This window comes from Nematostella vectensis, chromosome 12 (genome assembly GCF_932526225.1).
Source record: "Nematostella vectensis chromosome 12, jaNemVect1.1, whole genome shotgun sequence".
NCBI lineage: Eukaryota > Metazoa > Cnidaria > Anthozoa > Actiniaria > Edwardsiidae > Nematostella > Nematostella vectensis.
The window spans coordinates 9,076,539-9,098,373 of record NC_064045.1 but is presented as its reverse complement, the minus strand read 5'-3'; the positions used below and the strand labels follow the sequence as shown (position 1 = coordinate 9,098,373).

Here is a 21,835-nt window from a genome sequence, read left to right as displayed (position 1 = left end):
ATAGGAATCTCGAAATAACTATTTAAAAGCAAGGTTTCATAACTCTTCTACCAAATTCACAAGATAATATCGCAAATTCTTTCCCTAATTAGTACTTAGTATGTTTTAGGATGATGGGGGCTGGCACAGGGTATTTATTTGTGAGGCACCCTAACCAACCAATGGTGCTTCCACTATACAAGTCTTGTACTAAATTGTGATGGTGCTTTATTCAAATAGAATTATATCATAAAATGTAATTTACACTTGATGTTTGTATTTACATTGTCCTAAGTAATCTTTATACATAGGCAGTTATTGATAATTATTATTACAAGAAAATAGATATAGTTGGATAATATACAATCATCTTAGTTTCTACTCAGCCTAAGTTCAAACATTGTATCATCCATGAGCATTATTCAATTTAAATGCATGCAAACGAATCGAGTTGATTGTTTCATCTTCATTTGCACATATTTGCATTGAATACGGCTCATGGATAATACAGCGTTTGAACTTAGCCTAAATGAAAATAATCTGGCCAAGTAATTTACTACCATATTTATCAATAATAAAGTAGAAACGACATGGAGTTTGAGTTTTTTCTGGAAATCAAAAAAGGAAGGAAAAACTAAAAATATTTACAGAAATTGAACCTGATTGATTGTTTAGGGAAAAACATACATGTGCAAACAATGTTGATGATAATTGGCTAATTTTGAGGAAATATGGTGCAAAAAAGAAAGTTTACATTGGTATAATTAATTTGCTATAATAAAGCAATCGTTGACTTCATTTTTAACTTTCTTTGTGATCACTTCAGATGCCAACTTATGAACCTATGAACAGTGCCAGGTTTAGTTTTATCATATAAAAGTACACTGATTAAGCAGCCATAAGTATCTGAAATCTAACAATTTTAAGAAAAAAATATATTGATATACAGAAAAGTTAAGAGATCATTGAAATCTTAAGCTTATCACATTCAGTAATCAGAAGCCCAGCCCCCTGTTTTACAGTGCTTTATAATCTTCAAGTGAAATAAAAAAATGTATGCAAGTAGAAGAATTCATTTTCACCACTCATATATCCAAGTGTATGTTGTCACAGTTGTTGGTTTTGCACTTATACCAACTCTGTACTTTCCATTCTCATAACCTTCTAATACTTTTTTGTGAATTTCTTTATCATTGAACATACTGCTATTGCTTTTATATTTAACGTCAGAGTATCGCTCTGGCCATCCCTGGGGGCACCCCAGTGGGTCGTACCGTACATCATTATCACTGCATCTCCACCACAGCTCAAATGACTTGGTGAATAACAAAGGGTCTTTCTCAAAAAATTTATAAGCACTGACAAATCCTGTGTCATTCACATAAGTCACCCCAGAGTCATCACTCTGGAATAACCCAGCATTAAAATAGTATGCTGAAAGGAAAAAATCCTCAGTTCCTGATGAAAGCCAGGTTATACGCTGTGGGTCGTCAATGAATGCGCGGAGACATCCCTCTAAGAAAGCTAAATTACTGCTATTACCAACCAGAGTTACCATGAACACCGCGCCGGCTGAGCCTTCGATCTCAGCCAATGGAAGAAACTCGAATGGTTTCAGAGTAACACCTTCGTTCTTATACAACCTTAGCCTTGCGTTGGGTGGTAACACTAGATCACCCAGCACGACTGGATAGTTCTCAACACCACGAATTATAAACCAATAATAACCATTTCCAGTGTTATTATTTTCTGCGGTAACTCGAAAGGATTTACCAAAAGGGATAGGAATAGTGTTATAGATTCCACCGTTTGCCGTGTGCCCGAGTCGCTTTGTTGCCCACGGAAGGTTTTTCATTTCTGTTTTCTCACTAAATCCAACACCATGTGCAACGAAAAGCTTGAATTCTAAGCTAGGTTTGACTTCGCCGTCAAAATAGTATCGCACAGTAGCATTTTCGTTCATAACATCTTGTCCAGTGAACCATTGCTCGGTTATCACTCCCGGTTGTCCTGTGCTGTGTTCATACAAGGTTTTCTCTTTTCCTGGTGCCATCTGGCCATCTTTGATGGCGTAGGAGAATGTCTTCATGTTTGGTTGGACGTGAATGAGCGAGAATGTACCTTGGAATAGAGCAAGAACGAAAAAACACAGTAACATTGTCGGCGAAACTATTGCGTGCGTTTTGTTTTTATCGGATGTTTTGAGTCTTGTGACTTTGAGCCCACGGTTTCCATGGCTAGCGGGAGTTCCAGTAATTAACCACAGGGAGCCCCCCTTAGAGGTCTGAAAACGCCTCACTCTCTCACAACGTCGGGGTTGCCTTGGTGTACAATTGGGTTTCCATCCCCCGCTTCTCTATTGCGCCCTCCTCCCCTTTCCTCTAAGAAAAAAATATACAACATAACAAGTGATCAAAATGGACAACCAAATGCCAGGGAAAGGCGTAATCACTGATAAAATTGCTATTTATGATGACTGCCAAACAATTAAATGAGCCCCAACGAACTTATTAGAGGTTATACAGTAGTCTATGAGACAGAAGTCAGAACGGCTGCTTCTACTACCTGTTACACTTAATTTTTAGCGTCACTTTAATTTCGAGAATTTCGCGATTTTAAAAGATTTGCAAAAATAAAGTGTCGCGAAATATCGCCATCTCAAAATTTTGACGTCGCATAATTAAGTGTAATAAGGTACGTAGAAGACTAGTTTTTCCATAAGCATCATAAAAATAACACGATCCCGATCCATGGTGTTTCTCAATTGTTTATCTAAATCTTGAGCACTTTTCAAGCTGCATTTCCTCACAAACTATAAAGTACAAACTTCACAAAATACTGCAGATAAACCCAATGGTTTATTATAAAATCAGTGTTATTCCATTACAAAATACTGGGACACAAAATGTACAGTTGTAAAAATACTGGCAACATTATAAGCGGGAAAGAATGAGGTAAAAGGTGAAGTATCAGACAGAACATAAGTCAATAAAATTATTGGCAACAAATTATTTACTTTCCTCGCACCCAAGCACTCTTAAGAGCAGTTTTATTGGGGCGATAAAATGCTGGGCGCATTGGCTTGGACGCGACAGGAAGTGACGGAAAATCAGCTTCTACCCCTGCAGGTGCTGACAAACCAGGCGGGTGACTAGGAACTTGTCTTTGAACTGGTTTGGCCTGTTGTTCTGGCCGGGCCACCCAGGCGTTATTTCTCTTTGAGGAGTCCTTGGTAATTTTTTTCCCTTGTTGTTTAGCCAGCGCTTTGGCATCATTGTGAGCTTGTAGCAATTCTTGTTGTTTGTGCGGATCTGGCAGTAAATCTACCAGCTCAGTAAAAACTTGAGTGAAATTGTGGTCAAATAAATGCATGCATTCAGCATAGTATTCTTGACCTGTGCAAAGACCTTGACGGAATGTCCCGGAGAGTGTTTTAAACTGCTGAAATTTGTCTTTATCATTGCCTAACAGTGCTCTTATAGTCTCGATCAAAGCCTGGTTACGCTCCTGTTTGTTTACACTCTCTGGTTTCTTACTTATAGTTAAATCTTCTGCATTTTTCTGGGTAGTTATATCCATGACTGAAACACTGGTGGCCGTAGGCTGTCCTTGGGGTACACCACTCTTCTTCTTGTCTTCAGTAATTTTTGCTGGTTGAGTTTCAGCCCCAAACCCTGGTGGGGGCTGACTTGGTGCAACAGTTTGTACCAAACTTAAACCTGGTGGGGGGTTAACAGTTGAAACCCCTTGAGGGGTGGTGTAGGGTGTAGACTTCGGTTTAGCCCCACCACCTACACCACCCCCAAGAGTAGGAAAATCTTCATGTGAGTGTATTCCACTATTAATGGAAGAACCCCTAAAAGTCCCTTTAGAGGGTTCCTTTTTCTTGAAAGGTTTAGGAGATCCATTACTTTTCCCAGCCTTAGCAGTAGGAAGTGCAGGATAATGTTCAGTGACAGAGAGAGGCTTAGAGGGTACATGTGTTAATAAAGGTGTTTTTGAGCCAGGGAGAGAAGGGTAGTGGTTATTGTCCTGGGTAGGAATGGGTGCAGCCATTGCACCTGGAGGTGATTCCTCAGGTATGGGTGGAGAGGGTTTACGAGGTGCACTTTCTAAGGATGACTTTACAGCTGCTTGGATATCTCTTTGCTCTTGGTTACTGTGGAGAGAAAAAAAAACTTGGCTTGACATTGAGTAAAATCAAATAACTTAGAAGCTGTGCTGAAAAAAAGGCCAATTTCCTTGGCGTAATTTGGAAACAAAGGTTATATTACCTGGTTTTTAAAAGTATGTTTTTATCTTTGGTTATTCTTTTCTATACTTAAGTTTGTAATAAATAAATCTTGGCATTCAAAACATAATTGTTATCCAACCAAGAAAATTACAGTTATATCTAACTGTGGTATACTACACAGTACTATTTCGTCTTTTCAATCTAAATTCCCAAATATAGTTGCATTCATTAACCTGAATAATTAATATTGACAATTTAGAATTATCAAAGTCAACTACCAGTTTTTAGTGTGCTATAGTGTCACTTCTGAAGTATAAACTAACCTTATACCCTGGGGTTTTCGGTCTCGTCTGTGACGCCTGTTGCTAGAGTTCACCTCGTTATAATCTCTTCCTGTAATATTTCTGCCCTGCGCAGGGGGGCGATTGTATGTAAAGTCCAACTCCACTTGGCGCACCTGTTTAGCCTGTGCTTTAGTCAGCTTCCTGCCGTGCTTGTTAGCCCTATGGGCTTGTAGGTCAATATCAGTCCTGAACACATTGGTGAACTGCTCAAATCTACATTCGTCCTCTTCGCAGAGAAGGTGATCATGACGAAAATGCTCCCGCAGATTGGGATAATCATTGTAGTAAAGCTGCTTTCCGTCAGTCTCACAGAAATGACACCAGAAGTGATTTTTCCGCAGGTGACCATGCAACTCGTCATTATCGAGAAAACGCTCATCGCAAAATTGACAGAGAGGGTGACCCTTGTGGGATTTGTCATCAGAGTCTCCTATGCGCCGATGCCTTGCTAGATCCTGGCGGGTATAAGCCTTCCGTTCATGACTAAACTTGGTGTAATGTTTAACACACAGAGCGCAGAAGTACAGCTGGTGGGTCTGGCGCATATGGTCTTCGAGTTTTTTGAAGGTTTGAAATGGCCTTTGCTCAGGACATATATAGCAACGATGCTCAAGTAGAAATTTAACATTATCCCTGATTTCCTTTGTCTCATAGTAGATCCCATATTTTTTATCACTTAGGCCCTTCAGCGCTTTCTCCTTCATAGACACCCAGGGTGCTGGGTGAGCAACAAGATAGACCTAAACAAACAGAGAAGTAAAATCACAATCAATGACCAGGGAGGAAGGATAGGACTTTCTGGGTGAGCAACAAGATAAACCTAAACAAACAGAGAAGTAAAATCACAATCAATGACCAGGGAGGAAGGATAGGACTTGCTGGGTGAGCAACAAGATAGACCTAAACAAACAGAGAAGTAAAATCACAATCAATGACCAGGGAGGAAGGATAGGACTTGCTGGGTGAGCAACAAGATAGACCTAAACAAACAGAGAAGTAAAATCACAATCAATGACCAGAGAGGAAGGATAGGACTTTCTGGGTGAGCAACAAGATAAACCTAAACAAACAGAGAAGTAAAATCACAATCAATGACCAGGGAGGAAGGATAGGACTTGCTGGGTGAGCAACAAGATAGACCTAAACAAACAGAGAAGTAAAATCACAATCAATGACCAGGGAGGAAAGATCGGACTTGCTGGGTGAGCAACAAGATAGACCTAAACAAACAGAGAAGTAAAATCACAATCAATGACCAGGGAGGAAGGATAGGACTTGCTGGGTGAGCAACAAGATAGACCTAAACAAACAGAGAAGTAAAATCACAATCAATGACCAGAGAGGAAGGATAGGACTTTCTGGGTGAGCAACAAGATAAACCTAAACAAACAGAGAAGTAAAATCACAATCAATGACCAGGGAGAAAGGATAGGACTTGCTGGGTGAGCAACAAGATAGACCTAAACAAACAGAGAAGTAAAATCACAATCAATGACCAGAAAGAAAGGATAGGACTTGCTTGGTGAGCAACAAGATAAACCTAAACAAACAGAGAAGTAAAATCACAATCAATGACCAGGGAGGAAGGATAGGACTTGCTGGGTGAGCAACAAGATAAACCTAAACAAACAGAGAAGTAAAATCACAATCAATGACCAGGGAGGAAGGATAGGACTCGCTGGGTGAGCAACAAGATAAACCTAAACAAACAGAGAAGTAAAATCACAATCAATGACCAGGGAGGAAGGATAGGACTTGCTGTTATAAACAAAATCTTTTGAGATCTTTTGACAAACTCAGATTATAAAACTAAGTTGTAGGATGTTTATATATAATATTAATATATTTATTTTAATGCTATATTTTTTAAGAGGTTACCCTCGACACACACACACCAAAAAAAAAAAAAGATCATTGCCTCCTATTCAACAGGGTTTGAAAGAGATATAGATAACCAGTATATTTGATTTCAGCACTGATCAGGAATACTGCGGCATTACTTAAAAGCGGAACCGGCAGAACCAGCGGAACCAGTATATTTCGTTTAGTTATTTCCTTTCTAACCTGCACAAAACGCAAGGCGATTAAACATTCCGTTGTGAAATGCTAAGACAACATCACTAAGCGTATCTGGATTATTAACAAAAACACTTGTTTAGAAGCGCGTCTTCTTAGAGGTAATACTAGGAACAGATACTAGGAACGTTCAACGGAAATTGCATACAAATTGCATATGACAGAATGTCAAATATGCGTGAAATAACGTAGCACATTTGCGCTTAGTGATGTTGTCTTAGCATTTCACAACAGAATGTTTAATCGCCTTGCAGATTAGAAAGAAAATAAATGATGATCCTAGTATAACGTCCCTACCCCTACAACTAAGCGAATAGACTGGTTCCGCCGGTTCTGCTGGTTCCGCCGGTTCCGCTTTTTAGTAATGCAGGGAATACTGGCGTTTTTTATAAAAATCTGTCAAATAAATGTAATTATTCAAACAGTACTTATGGAGTTCCATTAGACTCTTATAATTTGAAAGGTGTTTCTAATGTTGGATAGGTAAAAGGCAATTATGCAACTGCACTGAATGTCCATTATATGTAAAGTGGCCAAGGCCAATAGCACCTACTTCTCTAATGTGAAGGGAAAAACGTTATTGAAGATTAACTTTTTTCTAAACTATAAACCTTTCTTACTCATCACAACAACAACTATAAAAAATCTAAACAAAATTTATAGTAAACAATTGAAGAATATTTTGGCCTATTGCTGATCACATGATCTTTTGTTATCCTTCTATTTAAACCAATAAAAAAGTGTAGAGATTGAAGTGAAGAATTGAAATAATTTCCATGACTCAATCTAGGATCCTTTATTATACTTACAGTAGTAGGGTTGGTATGGTAAGCTCAAAGTTTAGTCATGGACCAGTTTACAAATTCATCAAGCATTCTAAAGGTTATTGATAGTTGTTGATCAAACAATACAGAGCGCATGACCATAAACCATACTAACAATAACAACACATTAACTTTACATACCATGGAAAGTTCACTTCGGCAGACAGTGCAATAGTTTTCTTGCTTCAATACGCGCATCCGGACACAACATTTGTAGCAAACCGGGTGATCGCATTTCCCGACTGCAGAAAACTCGATTTCTTCACAACAAACCACGCAGAGATTGCTAGATTCACTCCTTGTTCGTTTAGAACTCATCTTGTTTGAGAATTTAGTTAGTTTAGCGGCTAAATCCCAGGCAAACCTTTGGAATAAACGGACGATTTTGTTGCTTCTTCGACACCGAAAAAATATGGCGGCAGAAGGCTAGGCGTGTGACGTCACTTTTGCGATTGTTGCGCAACAAATTGCAACCGGAAGTGATGTACGCGTGCTCTGACGATAATAAATAAATCTCAAAAGTAGCTGGATTTCACCTTTTCCTCTCTTATAAAGCATTCTGAATTATAACAACCTTTTAGTGTTAGGGCTGCTTTTTTTGTCGTAAAATTTTTACCCCTTTTAAATCCCGAAAATAAACGCAGAAAGATGAAGTAATTAAAGCTATGCGATGCTTGGAGGAATCATATAAAAAAAATAAATGGTTATCGATATTTTTTAATACGTCCAAATTTCAGACTGCGTTAAAATCTCAACTTTTTTTATATTCCACAGGACACCCAATCATGGATGAGCCCGCAAATCCAAGCGGTATAACCCTAGAAATTACATATTATGGTCTACCGGCCAGTCTTCCTGGATCAAATCGCTGTTACATCAGGACAAATTTCCTGAAAAATGTTGCCTTTGCGGCGAGCTGGGCCATCCATTGCAGGCGTTATACGAAAGGCTGGACCTTCTACAGTAAGTTTGATAATTATTTACCCATTTTGATGTTTATCTGGTTATTTTCGCTGCGGAATCATCTGAAGGTTGCGTCTACGTGCCCTCCCTCATACCCGGCGAGTGATGACAAAAAATGCGATAGAATTATACAGGAATTAGCTAAAAGTCTGTTTTGTTTGATTGGTCTTCAATAGCACAAAATATATTGATCTCTCTGTTACGTGGCCAATCAAGTTTGATTGGGAGGTTATAATGCAGTAGGTGTTACGCCAGTTGAATAAGACCACAAACTAGGACACAACTTGGAAACGCTTTAATCAACAGAGAACCAAAGCCAGTATCGTAACACAGCAAAAACAAGATGGCGGAGAGAAGGCAGGGTTTGGTGAACGTAACATAACTAAGTACCGCTGACCGGTACTGGCGTGACTTCCTTTCTTTCTCTCTTATACTATCTACTGTAGAGAAATCACACAACTAATGTCTTTCACGGCGTACAATGTAAATACGATGGACTGATTAAAGGATAGGACTATAACAGTAAGCCTAATTGCTAGCATAGTTTATACATTAAGCCCTATTTAAAGTCAGTGATAAAGTCGTCATCTCTATAACGTAAGGGAAGGTGACGCTCGCGGGTAGACCTCCTAGGTGGGGATGTGTCATCATCTTGAAGATTGGAGGGACAGTGACTGGAGTCCATAGCTTTCGTCTCAGAGGCGTCGGCATCACTTTGGGGTGGTACATCCCGGGAAGGTGGATCAGTTATCGCTGTCGGTATATCTGGTGGGGCTGGAGGCGGAAGCCTCTTGGTGGCCGGAGTGTCATCTTCATCTGCGGAAGAGTCACAGTCATAGGCTGCAGTCGGTGTCTTGTCCGGTACTTCAGATGGAACCTTGTAGCAATCTGTTTTTTTTACTCTGTATGACGTAGAACGTAACTGCGAGCCAATAAACTTTCTGATATTACAGAAGCCTCCTTCAGTGTCTACGACGAGATATCTATCTCGCCCTCGGGTCTTGTTCCTGTCGGGATGCAGGTAAATGAGGTCGCCAACAGTGATTGCTGTGGATGGGCGAAAGTCTGCGGTGGGCGCTTTAGATTTCTCGCTGTACGCGTGGTTAGAATTCCGCTGGTCGTGCTGTTTCTCTATGAGGGTTTGGTCTTGGAAGGGGAGTTGACTGTTGGAAAACTGGTCACGCTGAGTCCACATTTCCCTCGCAGACAGACCACGTAATCGGATGCGGGCGTTGAGATTAGCTGTAGCGACTGCAAGTGCTACTTCAGAGACAGGGCCCCCTAGTGGGCCCATGTTCGCCATGGTGAGTTAGGTTATTGGGTTTGAGGAGGGAATCCTCGGCGAAAGCCATAAGTCTTTGAAACAGGTCTTCCGGGCGCTCGTCGGGCTCTAGATGGATGTCGACGAAATCTATGAAGTGTGCACCAGTTACTTGAAATCCAAAATGTTGTCGGATCGCCTGCCAGATAAACTCTAGAGATGTAGAGTTCTTAACTAAAGTGTTTCTCGAAATAATAGGACAGTAGTTTGCGATTTGTCCTAGCATAAGTTCTAAAAAGTTCACCTTCTGTTGGGCAGTGAGGCGTTTTGATTGCTGAACGGTTTCATCATCATCGGTATAGCCACGGAGAGGTTCGGTCTTTGTTTTCTTTTTCCATGTAGCTCCATCGGCAAGATAAGTTGAGAAATTTGTATCGAGAGACAGCGTATACATCAGGTTTTGCTTCCAGTTTTCAAAACTGGTGATAGTTTCGGTTTTAGATAGGCTCCATTGTTTTGGTGCTCTGTGAGTAGCAGCCATTTCTTCGGTAAATAAGTTGTGCTGTCACAGCGGCGTTTGCTGTTCTATTCTGTGATTTTTTTGGCGAAAGAGACGAAGGGACGAAATCCAGCTGCCACCACGCCAGTTGAATAAGACCACAAACTAGGACACAACTTGGAAACGCTTTAATCAACAGAGAACCAAAGCCAGTATCGTAACACAGCAAAAACAAGATGGCGGAGAGAAGGCAGGGTTTGGTGAACGTAACATAACTAAGTACCGCTGACCGGTACTGGCGTTAGATGAAACAAATGAAAAAAACTAACAGCAGCCGCGTGTCTTGTGTTGGCTTACACGTTGTTTTGGTAGCTTAGAAATTCTACTTGTAAAACTTGGCCTTTTCAAAGGATCATTGGTGTTTGGGCTTCTTTCAAGCAAATTGTTTAGAAACATGTCCACAAAAGTAGGGCAGATTTTACAGCCAAATTCATTTGCACGACCTTGGCGAATCCAAAATCCTTGTCTCATTTGGGAATAGCGAGTAGTCAGACACAAGCTTTGGGGGCAGTCTGCCTGCTTTTAATTGTTTGGTTTGATTGACTACGCGCTATTCCCAAACGAAGAAAGGAATTTTTCGATTCTGGAAGGTCGCACAACAACGAATTGACTATAAGTGGTGGTACTGCACAAAGCAATGCAACATTAGCTGTATTTTATTATATCATGTATAAGTACAATACACCAAAAACTGGAATTTGACTCTGCCAAATTTTCATCTTTAATAAGACTTCTTCAGGGCAGACTTAAAAGGGTAAATCATTACAAGCTTATTTACATCAGAATAGTGGCGCAAGACGCAAAAACATTACACCTTCATTCTTCAACTCATTCTTCAGTCTACCCTGAAGAAGTCTTATTAAAGATGAAAATTTGGCAGAGTCAAATTTCAGCTTTTGGTGTATTGTGTTTATTCTTATTTTTGGTGTATTATATTATGTTTAACCCATTTGCTCCTGGGATAATAGCTCGCGATTCGCCCTCTCCCTGGGAGTTTTCATGAGTTTTGCAAATTCGCTCAAGAAGAAAACAAAACATATATGCGCAGTAAATTGCAAGACAATATTACATAAAAGCAAATAGTGCATCTTATTCAGAAAAAGATGAGGAATCCGATGGTGTAAAAATTAATCTGTAAAGAACTAGAAAAATATAAAAAATAGACGACTATTTAACAAGTTTATTGAAATTTTATCAGTTTAGTGAACACGAAGAAACAAAACACAACTTTTTATGACAAAATTATTTTTTAATAAATACATAAATCAATACAATATTTTAAATAAATGTACTCACAGTATTCCTGAATACATTCCTTGAGTTTATTTCATAGATAAGATTTCTAGACTTGGTAAAACAAAGACATTTTATCAACCAGTTTTACGATTACAAAGTGCGTGTTCTGGACACAGCAGCGGTTGAGCTTTCTATTGATGTTTCATGTTTAGAGAACACAATCTTAGTGCTTTCCGTGGATTTCCTAAACTCACAATTAGTTCACAACATCTTCAATGTATTATCAACTGAAAGATTGATTACTTATTGATTTTCCTTAATTTTTATTTACCAAGAACGGAGGAATATAGAATTGATTCAAATCGTTCGCACAGATTTTGTTAGTCAAATCCATCGTTCTCAAACAGAGCAAAAATAAAACATGCAAAATATTCGGGTTAATCCATCTAAAAAACCCTTTGTGACATCCTTGTTGCCTTGCAGATGTTGTGTGATCCAGTAAAGGTTATTTTTGTACCATTTTGACCTCATGAAATGAGTATTTTGAAATGAGAGCAACCACACGTGGCCTAATTATTGAATTCACCCCGGCCTGATTTAGCCAAAATGAATATCATGATACAGGTCTTATCACAAAAATAATAAGCCTCCATCCATACAGCAGACTTTTAGTGGTTAGATAATTCATTCTCACCAGACTAGAGGCAGTGTACTTCTCGAAACATGACAAAATCTCCACTGTGAGACTCAAAAAGTTAGATTTCGCTGTCAGAATCCTGTGTGAATTCTGATGTCTTTACCCACTATTTCCCATCATTTTTCATTAAAACGATCCTCTCATGCGCAAAAAAACTCATTTCATTGGTCAATTCTTTGTCATGCTACAGCTGAATTTGCAAAAGCTTTATTCGCCTGGGAGGGGGGCTAGAGAGGTTTTTCTCGCACGCTCTAAAAACTGTTTAATGTTAATTCAATTTCCAAAATTTGCATAATTAGCATTAATTTTTTTTCTCATGATGATTGTTCTTTTTTTTGTCTTCTAGCAAAAATTATATGCATCCACTGCTGTCCCCCTGAATGAGCCACTCACAGACATACCAGCCAAAGGCTCGGTCAGGGAACGCCAAACAGTTCAGGTAATAACTTAGGCTCTGTTTCTTACAGTATGACAAAGTTGGGGAACAATTTCATATCAAAGTATTTAGAACAGGCTTGTAAATTGCCTTAATATTATTATATATTGTTAGATTATTATCAGCTACTTTCTGGATACCATTATTCAAACACCATTTTCTGTGTTACACTCGTATAACCTTTGACAAGCACTATAAAAGCATTTTTATAATGTTATCAAAGACTTTCTGTTTACCATTCACTCGTGAAACCTTCAATCCAATTGTCAACACTCTTTGAATTAGCCTTTGAGGGAGTACTTGCAACATTGCTTTTGATCTATTATTAAAATAAGCAAAAGAGAAGGTCTCAGGAGATAGGCTCTATTTCGGTACAAACAGAAAATACTGTATAACAAAAACTGAAAAATCTTGTTAAGGAAGTATAAGGGAAAATATATTTTGTTTGTTAGTTATAAAAACTTTTCAAACTTTTAAGAGCATCATCTATTGTATGTTTCTACCCCATACTCATGTTAATCAAGAATACTACAGTATTTTTAACGTTTTTGAACATCATTTATTGTCTATATCACTACTCTATACACACACTTTTCTTATTAACTACTCTAAACTCCTGTCAATGCTATTCTTTCTGTAGGTCACTACTCTATACACACACTGTTCTTATTTACTACTCTAAACTCCTGTCAATGCTATTCTTTCTGTAGGTCACTACTCTATACACACACTGTTCTTATTTACTACTCTAAACTCCTGTCAATGCTATTCTTTCTGTAGGTCACTACCCTGGATAATGGCCTCAAGGTAGCATCTCTAGAGACATACTCCCCCATCTCAAGAGTGGGGCTGTTCTTTGATGCTGGAAGCCGCTATGAGACTGACTCAAACCTTGGAATTACTCATATGTTGAGGAATGCAGCCTACTTGGTACGTGTTAAAGAGATAATAGACATTTCATTACATCAAGAAAACCTTTTAGTAGGAAATTTGAGTTTCCAGAGAATTCAAGTTTGTCTCTCTTTTTTTCTATCCTCAGAGCACACCTAACCGTACAGCATTCAGGATTGCTAGAGATGCCGAGCAACATGGAGCTAGCCTAGAGTCAGTAGCGTCATTCATCATCAACAATCTCTCCACACCCTTTGACAAGGATATTTTTTGTTGTATTTTTCCAGGGCGACTTGCACAAGAGACCATTTGTTTTTTGCCTCTGACTGTGTGCGGGACAGTGTGTAAGAAATAACAACTGGCTTTGAGCATTAGAACTGTGCAACGTACTGTACTGTAGTAGGTTATAGTCATTTCACTATTATTTAAAATTTACTAATTATTTTTTTCTCAGTGGTGCCATTATAGACAGTCTTGCAGAAGTCACCTTGAATGGTGCCTATAGCCCGTGGGATGTGAGTATTATGATTTATTTTGATTTTGATTTTGAAAAATTGAGAAGCTGTGTTATGGTGTACCATAGAAACAGTATTAACATGTTATTCCTTTCTTTAGATTATGGCTATTTATATATCAACTGTTTTTTGTTCTCTTGTGATGCACTAATTTTATCTCATTAATACATTTTTATTGCACTGTTTTCTTTAACAGCTGGAGGAAGCAGGCGAACGCATCAGACTTGATCTGGCTATTGCCAACACTCAGCCTCAGATTGGTAATGTTAGGCACACAACCCCCTAGCTTCTAAAAATCAGTCTTTTTTTATTATTTATTTCCGCATTTATCTATTGACCCAGGTGTTCTTGAGGAACTTCACAAAATTGCTTTTAGGTGAGTGTGGTGAACTGATATAGTGTTCAATAACTTTCCGATTCACAAGAATGAAATATTTCCAGTCATGAATCATGGAGAGAGTCACAAAACACTTCTTTAATTTACCAATACTAATACCAACAGAAAGAATCTGGGAAACTCTATTTACTGCCTGCCTCACAGAATCAGCCGAATCAGCACCAAAGAGGTGAGAGATGCATACTAATGCATACTGTTCATTAGTTACTGGGGTGGATACAAATGCATACTGTACATTAGTTACTGGGGTGGATACAAATGCATACTGTACATTAGTAACTGGGGTGGATACAAATGCATACTGTACATTAGTTACTGGGGTGGATACAGTTTGAGTTTGATCATGTGGATAACCACCCCTTCCCTGCTAGCAGAGGCCTCTTTTCTCTGTATTTCGCTGGGCTGGAGTTCGCGAGGAAAAGATACCTCTGCCATGGGTCGAAACTGTTTCTGTTGCGCATGCGTGAGCTTTAATAAGCGACCGACGTGCCAAAACCCGTACCATCGCGCGAAAGCTGTCAATATGCTAATATGCTTTGCATGGGTTTAGTCGAAAATCATGAATCAAACTCCGGTTAGTTCTCCTCTTCGAAAAAAGAAAACAACTGTTCAATTTCAATCACCTAAAACGTCACTAAAAAGATTGAACAACAAACGCAGCAAAGACGAGTTTTGTCTTGTTTGTGGGATTAAGACATCTGGGCAGGCGAGTTTCTTCAATGTAAATATCGCACAGTTGGATTCGAAGAAAATGTTACAAAACTTTTTGGTAAACTTAGATCAGCTATTCCCAGAAGAATATGCAAAACCTGTAAATGGAAGATTGACTCGTTAGTCAAAAGAGAGAAAATTCTGAATGAAGATAAGGCATTGAATGGCTTCTTTTATAATTCGTCGCGTGATATTTCTACGGAGGACGCCGTTTCGAATGCGGGCTTATTATCCCGCAGCGGATATACGTTTCATGCATGCGCTAGTCATTGTGGGCTCAAATAGTGGCCAGTAATTAATGAACGGGGCATGCGCTCTGGATCTCGTCCACGATCGTGGACGGCGGTTTGATCAAACGAACTTGCGACCCATGGCAGAGGTATCTTTTCCTCGCGAACCCCAGCCCAGCGAAATACAGAGAAAAGAGGCCTCTGCTAGCAGGGAAAACCACCCCCTTTCTGGAGGTAAAAAAAGGAAACGTAATCTTGTTTTGTATAAAATAACAGATACTGTTAGGTCTCAAGCTTATGTCCAGCCCCTCAAATTCAACATAATCCACCCCCTTCATAAAATTCAGGATCTGCTCCATAAACCTAACACTGTAGTTCCATTTATAGATTTTTGATGAATACCCAATTTTCACTCTTTTAAATTGTACTTTTTTTTGTAAAGGGAGCCAGGCGTAAACATTACTCTTACTGATGCCGTCATCTTGTTATATGACTCAACTTGCTTGTTACACTTGTTTTAGTTGCTCGACTTCAAGGGCAAGCATTTTGTAGGCAAAAGGATGGCTCTTGTTGGTGTTGGTAAGTGAACATGATTACATACAGCACTTAAAAGCCAAGGTGACAGAAGGGTGCCACAGTGACATTTAACAGAAAACAAGAAAAATATTTTAAAATTATGAAAAAAATGTCTATTGGAAGGTTCTTTGAGGGTGTGATTGATAATTTAGAGCGGATGGCCTGTTAAATTTTGCGTATTCTAATAGATCCTATTGTCTTTTAATGATTGGGGTTTCCATCAGACCTCTGGAAGTAAACTGGTGACAATGCTGCTTTAAAAACCAAGGCATCACAAAGCTCATGAAAACTTGTCATGTAGACAGTCTGCACTTAAAAACCAGGACGATTGCCTGTAGGAATAAATACTAAAATGTTGTTGTCCATGTATTGACCATGACCACGTTGTTGCCCAGTATTGACCATGTTGTTGTTGTTGTCTAAGTATCAACTATGTTGTTGTTATTGTCCAGGTATTGACCAAACATGTTGTTGCCCAGTATTGACCATGTTGTTTTTTTGTTGTCAAAGTATCAACTATGTTGTTGTTGTTGCCCAGGTATTGACCATTGGTGGTGGTGGTTGTTGTTGTGTTGTTGTTGTTGTCCAGGTGTTGACAAGTTTGTTGTTGTCCAGGTATTGACCATGTTGTTGTTGTATAGGTATTGACCATGCCCAGCTGGTAGATCATGCGAAAGCCTCACTCTCATCTTTGCCGTCATCTGGAGAAGCTGTCACCAAGGATCCTGCCAAGTATCACGGAGGTAAGCCAAATTATAATTATTCTTTGTTTCTATGCTATTTGCAGATCCAGAATTTGAATTTATGGGGGGGGGGGGACATTCGTCAGCCCATTTCATGTAGAAATGGTGTAGGAGAATAAATAGTAGGCTGTCGCTTGTATGTAGTGGTGTTTAGGCTAGGGCTGGTATCAATTGATAAAAGTTGTTTCTACGCCCTCATAGAATAAGGACCTGTAATCAGGGCCTGTTGTATGCATCTCATTTCACAGACCATTAAAAATATACGATTATAAATATTGCAATACAATGTACAAAAAGTTTTTTTGTTGCATGTTATCCTGTGTAACACCACCCTAATCCATGTTTCAGGTTTTTAATTTTTTTTTGCAGGAGAGTCGCTGATTCACAAGCCGACTTCGCTAGTGCATGCCACCCTAGCAGTTCAAGGTGCTGGGTAAGTCCTGTTGAGGGAAGGAGAAATTAAATTCAATGATAATTATAAGATGACGATGAATGATAGTAAATGTAAATGCATAATACTCAGCCTAAAGAACACAAGTAAATGCGCAATAATAAACCTAAAGAAAATAAGTAATAAGAATGGCTATTATATCTACAGTACTGTATGAAAAAATTGATAAAAATAAACAAATGGATAAAAATAAGAATATTGAAAATTAAAAATGAAGGAGGAGCGTCACGGTAACTCGCAAGACGGGAAGCCTGTGTACTATTTTTCAAAATAGCCAATCAGAGATGTCCATTATACAAGAGTATCTGGTAATAAAGATTGCAAGAGAATCGTGCTAGTTAATCGTACTGTTTGTTATGACTCAAACCCCCTGAGAAATCTCTTTTTTCTTGATGAAATAAGCGTCTATATGTTTTCAACGCTTGGCCCCTGGAGGCCATATCGAAGATTCTAAGGCAATGTTGTGGTTCGAATTTCATCTCACTCATTTTTTAATCAGAAAACGACTATGTATCCTTCAAAATATAACGCAAGCTAATAAGAAAAAACATTGTTCGTAACAGAAACTTGGATTTAGCTTTCGGATGGGCAGTAAAACAGAGAGAATTTTGAAGATTTATCAACAGCACTTTTCCCCTTTCTCAGAGATCTATCGGGGCTATCCGTTTCGGGAGACTTGAGAAGGTGTGACGCTCCTCCTTTGAGTTTTAAATATGTGAACAAGTTGCTTTATGATTAATGGCATGTTGATGGCCTTTTTAAATTTATGGGTCTTGTATATAGTTTAAAAGTTGGTTTCTTATAAAAAAATGTGCATTTACAAAAACAAACACCATGCCTGCAAGCAATCTTTAACCGTAACATGAATACAGTGGAACTTGCGTTTTACGATATGCTTTGGGAGAAAGAAAATTTATAAAAAAATTGAGGAATCATTGCAAATAGGTCCTCGATTCTACGATATAAAGAAAAATCCATTGAAAATATCATTGTAGTAAGGTCAGGTTAATTGTCAACTTTTACAAAATGATAATATTGTAACTGTAATCTGCAAAAGACTGTTCAGTTACAGTACACTCTCCAACAAAATCTGTCAAGTCAAATAAATAGATTAACTGTACGGTACGTGTCTGGGGTTGTATCAAGGTTAAAATTATGCTCGGGAAAACAGATTTGTAACGCAAAATCAAGAAAATTGTTCTATCCAATATTGTTTGATCGAGGTATTTTCTAATACATATCAATGTATTTAGGCGGGGAGAAAGGAATGCCATTGTAAAATCCAGGTTTCACTGTAACTTGATCTAAAAATAACTCAAAGCCTTCTCAAGCTCATGCTTATTTGAACCTTTCTAATGAATTCTTAAACCTGATTATTCCAATGTTTTTTTTACCTTGAACCCTTCTATTTAAAATCCTCAAATACAATAAAACAGATGCTTTACCAATGGCATGTTTTGTTCAATTTTAGTTTTTAATGATTTGTTGTCTCTAATGCCTTATTGCTTGTTCAACACAGTCTGGGAAGCAAAGATCTTCTAGCTCTTGGCATTTTACAGGTTTGTAAAGTTGAATGAAATGCATAACAATAATAAATACTATATGCAACCCATCAATATCATGCCATCAATATTGCCATATTGCACTTATGATAGTACAAGAATCTATGGGATTGAACTTCCGATTGGTGTTTGTTTTGCATGCTCGAGGATCCAGCTAACTTTGCAAGCACTCCCAAAGGTCACTACCGCGAAATACGCTGGATCATCCTCGAGCATGTTTGTTTTGGTGAAATTGATTTTTTATTGCCAAACCAATTAGGCATAAATTGAACAAGATAAGTTCCATTAAGTTTGGTTAAAAAAACATTTCATTGATTAGGTGGGGCCTAGTACAAATGCTTCCTGGGTCACCAGTCCCTGTGAATAAGTCTATTGTTTGTGATTTTAGAGAGTGATGGGCAGCACACCATCTGTAAAATGGGGAAGCAACATGGCCTCATCCAGGTGAGCAGCTCACGTTTGTAGATTGTGGTTATGCTTACATATCATTAAAGAAGGCCAATCACGTCGTTTATGCTCCTGCACAAAACCGAGTCACACAAAGCATCCATTTCCAATGGGTGATAAGAGCATGTAACTAAGAAACTTTCAACCAAATATCATCGATATCGTACCAGAGACTTCGATTGTGGATGGTTATTTTGAAGTTTCCATGCCAATAGACCATCATATTTTTCAGATGTTAACAAAAAGCAAGGAGTGGCTAATCAAAATTCTTTAACACAAGTACAACACAGCTTTTTGTTAACAAGAAAGTATGCCTTGAGACGTTATTAGAGGACATACACACAAAAAAGGAGATCTACATGTATTTCTTTTATACAACAACTAAAATGTGATCCTTATTAATGATACACACAATGACACCTACAGAGCTCGTGTTTTACTGGCTTTGTTGTATGATTGCTGTACATGGTGATTGCAGGCTCAATAAGGCAGCAAGTGAAGTAGCGCAAGGACCTTTTGCTGTAAGTTACCATACATTACCTTTCATGTAATCATTCCCCTTTTATAGTGCATTATTGGGCCTGGATTTCGAATGCTCTCTAACATCGACTTGCCGACATACATGTTATTAGGTTGACACTTAAAGATACCAAAATATTTAATTATTATTTTTTATTGGCATAAAAGTATCAATATGAAGGCATTTCTGTACCACGGTGAAGCCGGTATTTAGTGCAAATACAAATAGCTTTGGGAGTTATCCTAGTGCATATACTAGTAAATAAATACAAAAGCAGTAGACTAGCCCAATACAATGGCTTCAAATGGACATTGATCTGCTTCTTGACTTTATTGCATATCATATTGAGCAGAATTTTTACAATTTAAATTGTAAATCTATATTATAATCTACCTATCTATCTTTTTTTTCTAATACACCAAAAACTGGTTTTCCACTCTGCCAGAGTCTTTTTTTTTTACTAATACACCAAAAACCAGAGTCTTTTTTTTTCTAATACACCAAAAACCAGAGTCTTTTTTTTTCTAATACCCAAAAAACTGGTATTCGACTCTGCCCAGAGACACTGGGCAGAGTCGAATACCAGTCTTTGGTGTATTGTTGTTCTGGTTCAAGAACTCAACTTTTTGGGCTTCATGTTGTTATTCTTTTTTTTTTCTAGGTGTCAGCCCTAAACATGAGTTACTCTGACAGTGGTCTGTTTGGATGCTACTTTATCGCATCTCCTGCGGAGATTGAAAAGGTATGCACAGTAGTAGGGAATCTCCAAAGCCTAGAAGTGGACACAGAGAAGAAAGAAAATGCGGATGTGTCCCGGCTAATTGGCTGGAAACATACTTATATCAGCTAGTCATGATGGAATATCGTGTGAGATACACTGCTTAGCTTACCTGCTGTAATGAGGTACCCACGATGGTACTACTACTATCTGAGATCTACAAATTGCACCCTTACAAAGTGTGTTTACATTTTCTGCTGATACGATTCATGTAGGTGATGAAGGCTAGCTTGGGTCAGTTTGCCAAGGTGGCCAAGGGAGAGGTTAGCGACGATGAACTCCTCCGTGCCAAGTGAGTACTGGCTCCTTTAACTCAAACCTGGACACATAATAAAAATGTACATACACCTATTTCAATAAAGGTTTCCGTGGCAAATGGCAGTTCTACGACCGAAAGTAACCATGCGTCTCGAAGAATATGGATAAATCCAAACAATTATCTATTAAAGGTTATCAGTGCTTGGCTTTAACACGTTTAATTTTACGAATAATTAGTACTCATAAGCCATTTGCCATTCGCCATTTGCACTGACAACCTTTTGTGAAATAATAGGTGTATAACATTCACCGCTTTTTGGTTGTAAAAGGTGCTGCATGCCTCCCCTCTTGGACTCACTTCTAGCTACCTATTTGCCAATAGAGCTAATGTACACTGTATACCTATAGTATTCGAGGACTGATTTCAGGGGTCAGATTTTGTTGAGCAATAGTTATGTTTTATTCCTTAGAAACAAACCGTGCTGCAAGATTTTTTTTAGATCCAAAAGACATGCATTTTTTTCTAAATGCCTCTTCCCACTCCTAAAAAAATAATGGATGGTCCCTTACATTTTTTTCTCTTACTTTTCAATAGAAAGCTGGTAATAAAAAAGAGAAATACGTTATTACAAATGGCTTCTTGTTTTTCTGTTGTGCAGGAACCAATTGAAAGCAAGCCTACTAATGAACAATGAAAGCGGTCAGACGAACTTTGAGGACATTGGAGCCCAGGTGAAAAGCATTAGATAAGCAGTATCAACCATTATTTCTACGTACCCTTTCCAATTAATACCTGGCCTACATGTAGGCTTTGATAGTTTTTTTCCGGCCAAAATCCCCGAAAACACGGAGTTCGCATAACACGGCTGCCATCTCGAATAATGCGCTCCGCAGGGGGAAGGGGGGAAATGTCCCGCGTGTTTTCGTGCTGTAAAAACTATCCAAGCCTACAGGTAGGCTAATTATAACCTATAAACACCTCTGGCGTATAATCACTCGTTTTTGGGCTAGCATAGGTGTTCCCCTTGTCTTCTTTGCTTGCAAGACCTTCCTCCGGATCTCTTCCCTAAGATATTTTCAACAAATGACTTTTCGAGACGACTGTACCTTGAAATATTGACGGTTGAAGAAAAAAAAAATATTTTTT

General features: G+C 38.5%; 3 protein-coding genes across 4 annotated transcripts in view; 1 reads left to right on the top strand and 2 right to left on the bottom strand.

Moving 5' to 3' along the window:
- LOC5511732 (cytochrome b-c1 complex subunit 2, mitochondrial) overlaps positions 1-21,835 on the top strand; it is a 30,686-nt gene that overhangs the window by 7,289 nt on the left and 1,562 nt on the right. Inside the window, exons 4-22 of one of the 2 annotated variants that reach the window (XM_032381085.2) lie at positions 8,232-8,420; positions 9,627-9,724; positions 12,520-12,612; positions 13,390-13,539; positions 13,649-13,713; positions 13,788-13,844; positions 13,955-14,015; positions 14,212-14,275; positions 14,358-14,391; positions 14,518-14,581; positions 15,875-15,932; positions 16,571-16,672; positions 17,042-17,105; positions 18,643-18,682; positions 19,074-19,129; positions 19,611-19,653; positions 20,314-20,394; positions 20,646-20,722; positions 21,348-21,420. In XM_032381085.2, the coding sequence (XP_032236976.1) occupies positions 8,232-8,420; positions 9,627-9,724; positions 12,520-12,612; positions 13,390-13,539; positions 13,649-13,713; positions 13,788-13,844; positions 13,955-14,015; positions 14,212-14,275; positions 14,358-14,391; positions 14,518-14,581; positions 15,875-15,932; positions 16,571-16,672; positions 17,042-17,105; positions 18,643-18,682; positions 19,074-19,129; positions 19,611-19,653; positions 20,314-20,394; positions 20,646-20,722; positions 21,348-21,420 (1,469 nt within the window). Of the gene's footprint in view, positions 1-8,231; positions 8,421-9,626; positions 9,725-12,519; positions 12,613-13,389; positions 13,540-13,648; positions 13,714-13,787; positions 13,845-13,954; positions 14,016-14,211; positions 14,276-14,357; positions 14,392-14,517; positions 14,582-15,874; positions 15,933-16,570; positions 16,673-17,041; positions 17,106-18,642; positions 18,683-19,073; positions 19,130-19,610; positions 19,654-20,313; positions 20,395-20,645; positions 20,723-21,347; positions 21,421-21,835 lie in introns of those variants that run through there. The other variant, XM_032381086.1, reaches the window with a different exon arrangement.
- LOC5511766 lies at positions 191-2,571 on the bottom strand. The gene has a single exon (XM_001632056.3). It carries the CDS (start codon positions 2,135-2,137, stop codon positions 1,058-1,060), a length of 1,080 nt encoding a protein of 359 aa, XP_001632106.1. The 5' UTR covers positions 2,138-2,571; the 3' UTR covers positions 191-1,057.
- Positions 2,819-7,896, bottom strand: LOC5511765 (E3 ubiquitin-protein ligase ZNF598). The gene is made up of 3 exons (XM_001632055.3): positions 7,599-7,896; positions 4,537-5,297; positions 2,819-4,138 (listed from the first exon to the last, which is right to left on the bottom strand). The coding sequence occupies exons 1-3, from the start codon at positions 7,773-7,775 to the stop codon at positions 2,992-2,994; spliced, it is 2,085 nt and encodes a 694-aa protein (XP_001632105.2). The 5' UTR covers positions 7,776-7,896; the 3' UTR covers positions 2,819-2,991.